Source organism: Pectinophora gossypiella, chromosome Z, assembly GCF_024362695.1.
Source record: "Pectinophora gossypiella chromosome Z, ilPecGoss1.1, whole genome shotgun sequence".
NCBI lineage: Eukaryota > Metazoa > Arthropoda > Insecta > Lepidoptera > Gelechiidae > Pectinophora > Pectinophora gossypiella.
In genome coordinates, this window is record NC_065433.1 from 2,236,915 (window position 1) to 2,246,867 (window position 9,953).

Sequence of the window (9,953 nt, forward strand, 5' to 3'; positions counted from 1 at the left end):
TATGAATAATTTATTATTTACTTATTTCTATTTAATATTATATTAAATTTTTTAAATTGGTATTTTACCCGAAAATTTTGAATTTTTCTGAAGATTTTTGACGGAGCTTTCTTCACAATGTTTAGTTTTTATTAGCTATGTCTTTCGGCCTGTGCGCTGTGGAAGTAAAGAGTACTTACTAAACTAAACAGCGTACCGTACCTAATCTAAGACGACGTTATATAGGTACGATCCTGACGACCCGATTACTCTAGACTCTAGCTATAGGCGACCAATCAAGCGGACCACCCGACCCCGCCGGTGTGGTCGACGATTTCCCTCATTCGGCGCTTACCGCTATCGATCCACTAGGGTCGATTATTTTCTTTTTTTTTTCAAATATGATCCTCAGACGTGACCCTGAGCCGAGGTTCGCCACCACCTAGGCACCCTCAGGCCTGTTGTCTTAAATTTTGTGCCGGGTGAGAGACCTCAGCGCTACCCATTTGTAACATCAAAAAACAACTAAGTACTTTCATTCTAATTAGATCAACGTGATAGGTGATAAGCGATAAGCCTAAGCTAAGTATCGTCGTCTTCCGAGCTGTGTTTGTGAAAATTGTGCTATGCTACAGGTCGAGCCGGTAAAATATGCCACTGTAAGACAACATTCAACAGTGACTTATTTTTATATTAGCCCCGATTCCTGCAGACACCTCCTAATTTTAAGTCCAAGACCATTTAAGTTATACTCGTCATTGTCTTTTCCGCGGAAAAGGAAAGGGACGGACAACTGTGACTTTGAATGAATAACCCGGGCAAATAAAATAGGCGCCTCGCTGTTATGCAACCCGTTTGACGTGTCCTGTCAAAATAATTCTGACGGGTTATTGGCCAATTAAAATTTTTAGGTTTTAAATTTTCTATCCGGTACATACTATATAATTAATATATAAAACATTATACAGCCTATATAGATACGTCCCACTTTTAGGCACAGACCTCCCCTCAATCCCGTTGTACCGTATGCACCATTGACCTGCACCATTAATGGTGCAGATGAGACTAATTAGTTTCATTTGCACCATTAATATTAATACAACTTACTTCCCCCTACTTCACCATACTTTATGAATACAAAAATAATGACGCTTCATGTCTGAAAACTACAAAAACGTTCACTCAGTTCACACACACGTATATTCCCAAAAATAAAATAAAAATCAACTTTTTAAGTAACAGAAACACTTTTTTTACCTTAACTTTTCTAAAAATAATGGCACATCAATGTCGCCATTAGTTAATTGCATTTGTACATGCATTATATATTTACTACGTTCTTTGACGTTTTTTGTCCTGTTGTTATATGGGTATGTTGTTAATGCGTTAACAGCATTAAAAGCGGCATCCTGCTTAAGCACAGTTAAGAATTTATGTAAAGTCAGAGGTCTTCTTTTGAAGCAGTTATTAAAATAACCATTCCATCGACGACTGCTTCGCTGAACACCCAAAGTGTGCTCCTGGTGGTAGAACGAGTAAATTTTGTATGATCCGTAGTGCTCCTTTGGTGGTTTGGTGGAGCACATCTTATGTCGTTACCTATATTTATGGTTCCACTTTACCCCTACAAAAGTACTTATTTCATTTTAGTAGTCCCTCCAATGTGTTCATAACTTAAAAGGAGCACGACAGGTCTCAAAAGTTTCCCTTCTGTACCACTAAAGGGGCACAACAGAGCATTAGAATTTACCCGTTCTACCACCAGGAGCACACTTTGGGTGTTCAGCGGAGCAATAGTCATTCCATCCCTCACAGACGTTGTTCGTACGATGCCGCTCACCAAAACAGCACCACAGTGTCTTCTTGGGCAGCCAAATTCTTTGGACGTAGGTAACTCAGAAATTTTTGCATATTAACATCTCTTCCTACAACATCAATTTCAGAAACTATGTAATCCCATCCATCGTCAATTCTTGATAAAGGCAAAAGTATAGTGTCATCTCAATGGTGCAAATGAGACCGTACTTCAATGCAGTTTCATTTGCACCTTTAATGGTGCAAATGAAACTAATTAGTCTCATCTGCACCATTGATGGTGCAGGTCAATGGTGCATACGGTACAACGGGCCCTCAATCAAGGAGAGGTATAGCGCATACTCCACCACGCTGCTCCACTGCGGGTTGGTGGAGAGCAAATTCTCTTTTTTTCATCTTTAGATGAGCAATTCCATGTAGGTATAATTAGAATAGGTAATAAATAAAAATGCCGGTATACTTTTAAAAGCTTTATTCATTCTTTTTTTACACTTTTTGAAAACATTTTATAGGTACTTTTGAGCTTGAATTTTACCATTGCGAACTCCAATCGAAGTCTGTGTGTCTACTTAGTAACCAGGGTTTGGGTCTGTTGAGAGGTCCACCGCCTTGTCTCATTTCGCCTTCGCCTTTGCCTTTCTTGGATTTCTTACAAGAATGCCAGATGAACCTACAAAAAAAAACTAGTTATTTTCGATTCCCATCACGATAGGCGTGCCTACAAATATTTCGGTACAGGTTTTTTTTTCCAAGTGTACGCTACACATTGTGGCGGCTTCAGCTATGTTTCAACAGATGGCGCGCGTAGCGCTACTTTAGTTTGTTGAGAATGCAATAGATGGCATTACTTGTAATTTTTTTACGTTTCCCGCACACGTTCTAAGAGTGCGCCGCGCCGCGTAACGAACCTAAATTAAATAATAAAAGTAAGTAAATAAAAAATAAACCGAATTTAATATCCGTATAATAAAAAGTTAAATTTAATAAATCTTTATTGATGTTAGGATATAAATTCTGTCTGTGCAACTCAAACAATACTTATTATCTCATACATGATACGTGCGGGTCAAGTTAGAAACGATTTGAATGGCGGAAAACGCTTCTATAAATGGGTTATTCATTTCAAGAGATATATTATACCTTGGTGTTCGTATGGTTTCCTTGTGGATCGGACACTTGAACTCCCAATCAGGTAACTGGAGGATGTAGATGATCTCTTCATCTTCCTCTGCTTCTTCAGCTGTCTTCGTTTTGTTAGCTTCAGCATATGGCTAAAATAATTAACTTATAATTACTAAGTAAATAGGTATACCAGCATTTCTCTTGAACCCGGGACCTCCGGATCGTGAGCCCAATGCTCCAACCACTGGACCACGGAGGCCGGGGTTCAAATCCCGATGGGGACACATCACGAAAATCACTTTGTGATCCCTAGTTTGGTTATAGGATATTACAGGCTTATCACCTAATTGTCCGAAAGAAAGTTGATCCGTGCTTCGGAAGGCATACGTTAAGCCGTTGGTCCCGGTTACTATGATGTAAGTTAGTAGTCGTTACATGAGCCATGTTAGGGGCCTTTGGCGGCTCAATAGTAACCCTGAAACTAGGGTTGATGGATTTGGTAATCCACCTTACAACCCACACGATAGAAGAAGCATTTCTCTTGTTTTTGGTAATAATTTTGAACTTGAATGAAACTTTTCCGTTGCCTTGTGATGCCTTCGGCGGGGCCTGTAAAGTCCCTCATAAGATACTTGACGTAGAATTTCTGAGAGGAGTTTTAACCACGAACTAAAAGAAAGAGGCAGGAAGGGTCAAGGGAGCGCTCCACACGCGCCGTACAAGTATGAGCAAATACTTAGTTCATACTTCAACTTGCACTCCACTCGTTCGAAGACTATACGACCCATGGAGCTGCTCTCCGCGAAAATATAAAAAGGTCGTCTTATGCATTATAAACCGCATGGAAAGAAGGCGAATATCGTAGATAATATTTAGTTGTATTTATAATTATTGAGGAGCTCGGTGGCGCAGCGGTAAACGCGCACGGTCTGCGATTGTTGAAGTTAAGCAACTTTCGCAAAGGCCGGTCATAGGATGGGTGACCACAATAAAAAAAGTTCTCATCTCAAGCTCCTCCGTGCTTCGGAAGGCACGTTAAGCCGTTGGCCCCGGCTGCATTAGCAGTCGTTAATAACCACCAATCCGCAATGGGCCCGCGTGGTGGTTTAAAGCCCGTTCTCTCTATCCATCCATAGGGAAGGCCCGTGCCCCAGCAGTGGGGACGTTAATGGGCTGATGATGATGATAATTATTTTTACACTTACTTGGGCTATCGTAGTTATGTGTCTGCAGGAGTATTAATGGTTAAAGAGTAAGGTCAACCGGCGACAGACGATCTCATACAAAATGCGCGTTAGGGTCTTCACAACCTCTTTCTCCTATTCCTTGGCTTAAACCCTCAACTTACGAAGACGCTGGGCGCGGTGATAGCTTCAGAAGGATCTAGGAAGCCGTCCAATATTTGCTGGTTGATCTTGGTCTTCCGAGCCATGTTGAAGTTCTTCGTGTTCTCTCCGGACACCGGGAAGGTAATCAGGGGCCGTCTGTCGAGTGGGCAAAAGTAAACGTAACATAACAAAGCATCACGCCTGTAGGGGTAGGCAGAGGCGTATAGTTGTACCAACATTAATTATATATACAACATAATACACTAGAGAAGCCGCGGGAAGCCGTTGGATGCGGGCAGCGCAGGACCGATCGTCGTGGAGATCCTTGGGGGAGGCCTATGCCCAGCAGTGGGCGTCGTACGGCTGACGATGATGAATACACTAGAGCTCGGTGGCGCAGCGGTAAATGCGCTCGGTCTGCAATTGTTGAAGTTAAGCAACTTTCGCAAAGGCCGGTCATAGGATGGGTGACCACAAAAAGAAAGTTCATCTCGGGCTCCTCCGTGCTTCGGACGGCACGTTAAGCCGTTGGTTCCGGCTGCATTAGCAGTCGTTAATAACCACCAATCCGCACTGGGCCCGCGTGATGGTTTAAGGCCCGATCTCCCTCTCCATCCATAGGGAAGGCCCGTGCCCCAGCAGTGGGGACGTTAATGGGCTGGTGATGATGATGACACTAGAGGGCGCCCCAAAATCCCCAATATCAATTATCGATCCGAACATAAATTCAAATTAAAAAAAGAGCCTGGTTCGAGAAATGAACACGCGACGTTATAACTAATGCGTTCTTCAAAAAGGGCTATTCTTTAATTTGCCAAAAAATACATTTTTTAAAGTAAGAAATTGAAATTAGTATGTTTTATGAATACATAACTCATCCATCAACTGGGGTAGTCAGAGGTCCATCGTAAGATGAACTAAAGTATACACTGTACAGCTTTTTGTTAGACCGACGTGATAGGTTGTTTTTTATTTAGAAATATTTTTTTTTATAATTAAAATTATTAAAGTGTTTGCTGCTCTTGGCGTAAGCATAATTTCCACCGCATTCTCGTCCCATAACGGCTTTGAAATTATTATCTGATGAGCGCTGCAGATAGCGCCATACTTGTTGCCAAGTTTTGGGCCGATACAATTTAGTTTGCCATTGACACGATAAGAAGAAGAAATTATTAACACTCTTCACACTTCGAAACGTATCCAATGCACACGAGTCCTGCACACCTAAACCCTAATACAACAAACTAGGTTAATTAAATAGGTGGTGGGCCGAATCGCCGTCGAGCGAACTGGCAAGTCTGGAACTGGAAAGATAGGTAGATTCCAAAAATGCGATAAAACCTGAAGGGGTCAAGGTAGAGCGCTCGCGGTGGCAAATTGAAGTGTTTCTTCAGATATTCTTCGTCAAGGAACTGGAACTGTGAGTCGGGCATGCCGCCAGAGCAGGCTGAGCCGCCGCTCTGGCCAGAGGTGTGGCCCCCGCCGCCGCCGCGGGCGCCCCCCTGGCCCGCGGCGGCGTCCCGCGGCACCAGACATATCAGCGGCAGCGCGCCCTTCGCCCCGCCAGGCTTGCCATCCTTGGCCCCGCATGGACAGCACCTGGAAAACATAAAGATAATCTTAATAAAGAAGTCAAAGAACTGACCTATGATGGGAAAAAATGATACCATAAGCTCCACTTAATCCGCACTGGGCCCGCGTGATGGTTTAATGGTGATGGGTTATCCATCCATAGGGAAAGCCCGTGCCCCAGCAGTGGGGACGTTAATGGGCTGATGATGATACCATAAGGTCACGACTATATTCCAGCAGGGGTAGTCATAGGTACATTCAGCGCAAGATGAACTGAGTAACTACTACCCATACCTCACCAAGCTCACCACCAAGCAACAATAGTCATCAATGTTGAATGATATTGGCATTGAGATGCTGATAGGTAAATGCAAAGAGAATATATATATATATATATATAATAATTTACTACATTTGGTAAATGAAAGCTGGTTGTCTACATATAAGCCGTTGTAGTAAGCTGGGTTTCTCAAATCAATCCCCAGTTCAACATACAAAATGGATAACGAATCAACTTTACCTTGACATAATCGAATCAGAAATTAGTTATTCCTATTCACTAATTTCTTGTTATAATATATTTTTAAGTTTGTTCAGGTTTCATTTTTTTTTAATTAATTTTTCATATTAGTGAATTCAGTTTATTGGATCGATGGATGTTTCCGAAAATATGTGTGATGTGACACTTTTGGTTTTAAATTCGTGTCAAATCTAAATGGTTAGAAAAAGTTTGGAACTCTTTGGCTGCGCTCGACTCACGGTACATTTTTAATATACCTACCTACTGGCTCTATAGTTTGTAGTGTTGGCAGTTGGAATGTCAAACTCGTGCCGAAGCTAATAAACAAGTTCAAAGAATATTTGATTTGAAAGTTTGGAAGCAAATAGCCTCTTTGTTCGCATTTGGCTGCATACATAATAAAGATGATACATTTAATACAGCATGACACGAGTGACGGCACGTGCCGGCGCGTGGCGGGCACTGTAATACGTGCATACGGTGAGCGCCCGCTCCCGCCTACTGCCCACCCCTACAGTAAGCATATGCACGCACCACCACGCACACTTAAAGCAGGTTCACAATATATGCTTGGCGTTTTATTCGTGCCTCATCCGCGCGAGACTACGCATCCATTTTTGTTTTATAAAATTACTTACTTACATCAGTAAGTAATAACCGGGACCAACGGCTTAACGTGCCTTCCGAAACATTGATCATTTTACTTTCGGACAATCAGGTGATCAACCTGTAATGTCGTAACCAAACTAAGGATGACAAAGTGTATATCCCCACCGGGATTCGAACCCGGGGGCTCCGTATCGTGAGCCCAACGCTCAACCATTGGACCACGGCGGCCGTACTATAATAAGCAATTAGCAAACCTATAATAAGTCACGTCAAAAAATTAAATAAAAAGCAAGGCGGCGATGTTAGGTTGATCAAACAGTACAAAAGAGATTCCCTGATTTATAAGCAAAGTTGGGAAAATCGGTGATTTTTCGAGTGGAGTGAACATTGTACATTGGTTTGTGTACACGAGATTCCCTGATATTTCGCTCGTCGTGGAGTTGACGGGAGACAACTTTCTTGAGAGGTTTTAATAGAGTTGGACAGCCTTAGACCTGGCGGTAACAATAACATACATGCCGATTTCTATCTTATTGGTATTCGTAGGAGAAGATCCATTTTCTTCTCTAGCATGGATTGACGATCGAGGATCAGCCTTACCAGCGGTGAGGTTTATTATTGAACCACCAGTGGGGTTAAAAGAAAAAAGGGTAGACCGGAAAGGAGATGGGATGATGAGGTCAAGATGACTGCGGGCCCTTTCTGGACATGAGCGGCGCGTGATAGCCATCATTGGAAAGGATTGGAGGACGCCTTTGCCATGAGGCACTCCGAAATAAGAGATATAAAGTGAACTGTAATTGACCTGATAATATTTCGGAAGCAAGGCTTATTATTATTACTTGTATATCGGGAGTCTCATATCCCTGATTTTATCGCGCACACACACAGATACAATTTTTGTAAGTGATTTTGGCCCATGAACCCCCACCAGCAAACAGCAGCCACAACAGGGATCATGCACCAAGCGGACTATCTGCAACCTCTATGTCGTATCGAACTCTATCAACACAGATCCACAAAAAGTTATCTCCAGCATTTGTTTACAAGCTGTCGGATATCCCGTCACTTACCTACAGCTTTCAGAAAATCGAGGCGACGTGTCGTAGAGATATTATTGCCAAACAATATATTGTTTTATTTATATGTATTTGCCACGGAATAGAAGTTTGACGTGGATCACAATTATTAAAACACAACAAAATATCAGTAGGGGGCGACGCCAGTGGCGTGTCACTAATTACGGAGGGAATTTCATAGAAATACATAGAAACCAGTATTGTCTCGTCCGCTGCTTTACGCTTAGTGCCGCAAGTTATACATTTTCCGAGTTAAGTTAAATAGTAGTTAATTTTACAGTGATAAAAATAAATATTTCCCCTTGTTCACTTTATTTAGATGTTTCGAAACAATGTTTATTTTCGTAAACATACATACATAATAAAATACAAACAATTTGCACAATAAATTTACACGATACTGTGCTATTTACTGCACTTGTCAAAAAATCCGCCCCTGACTAATCCGGGCGCAAAGGTGCCCGTTACACTAGCCGCATTTCTTCGCTACAGTTAGCTAATTAAAAAAATCAAAAATATTTATTTTTCAAAATTGGCTTACTAAGTTAGCGCTTTTTGAACGTCAAAAAATTAAATTACATATTATGTAACTAGCTGTAAAACTACTACTACATCGGAATCTGTAACGCTGAGGGAAAGACGTGGCCAGAAAACCTCCCAGCACAGGGCCCTAGTCCTACTGTTTCATGTTTTCCTTTTTTTTTACTACCTTATTATTAGAACTCCTTTACCACTATATTTTTTATTTCTGCACGCGTACCTTACTTATCTACTTATTAAGTAAATCAACAATCAATGATTATTTGTACAACATTGAATAAAAGTTTCAACGACAAATATTTAAAACCAGGTAATGACTTGGTCGACTGATTTATTATAAGTCAATAACCCGCTACTGTGTAAATAATTGGGGACAACCATAGTAATTCAATATGTCATCGCGTTTTAAAAATAGCAGATTGCCCAGTGGTTGAGCGTTGGGCTCACGATCTCAGGTTTGAATCCCTGTGGGCACAATCACAAAAATCACTTTGTGATCTCTAGTTTGGTTATAGGACATTACAGGCTGATCACCTGATTGTCCGAGAGAAAGATGATCTGTGCTTCGGAAGGCACGTTGGTTCCGGTTACTACCTACTGATGTACTGAAGTAAGTCGTTACATGAGTCACGTCAGAAGCCTTTAGATGCTCAATAGTAACCCTGACAATAGGGTTGATGAGGTTGGTACTCCACCTCACAACTCGATAGAAGAAACTTTGTGATCCTTAGTTTGGTTATAGGACATTACAGGCTGATCACCCGATTGTCCGAGAGAAAGATGATCTGTGCTTCGGAAGGCACGTTGGTTCCGGTTACTACCTACTGATGTACTGAAGTAAGTCGTTACATGAGTCACGTCAGAAGCCTTTAGATGCTCAATAGTAACCCTGACAATAGGGTTGATGAGGTTGGTACTCCACCTCACAACCCACTCGATAGAAGAGACTTTGTGATCCTTAGTTTGGTTACGACATTGCAGACCGATCGCCCGATTGTCCGAAAGTATGATGATCCATGCTGTGGAAGGCCAATACATCCTAAAAGTCGGTATTCGACCACGGCTATCTCCTAAACATTACTATTCCCAAGAAATATTTTCGTATTTCATACTTATTAGACCTTCAGTTTTCCTGTAAACTGATATTTTTCCTGTAAATACCAAAGTGTTTGTGCAATAAGGTGTTATTTTATTATTATGAAGATATAAATTCCAGTAGATACATACATACTTACATAAACAGCCTATATACGTCCTTCTTCGACTGCCCTTCGTTTGGTAAGGACTTTTCAGGCTTGAATCACCTGATTGTCCGAAAAAGTAAGATGAATCACCGGGTGAGAGCCTTCAGCGCTCCCCATTTGTCCGGCCAAGTAGTTAATGCCATCT

The 9,953-nt window shown here is 41.6% G+C and overlaps 1 protein-coding gene across 1 annotated transcript; it reads right to left on the reverse strand.

The window, feature by feature from the left end:
- Positions 1-2,325: 2,325 nt before the first annotated feature.
- On the reverse strand, positions 2,326-6,166 carry LOC126380206 (uncharacterized). Its single transcript, XM_050029461.1, has 5 exons — positions 6,111-6,166; positions 5,586-5,843; positions 4,265-4,400; positions 2,935-3,065; positions 2,326-2,464 (listed from the first exon to the last, which is right to left on the reverse strand). Exons 1-5 carry the CDS (start codon positions 6,164-6,166, stop codon positions 2,326-2,328), a joined length of 720 nt encoding a protein of 239 aa, XP_049885418.1.
- Positions 6,167-9,953: the final 3,787 nt, after the last annotated feature.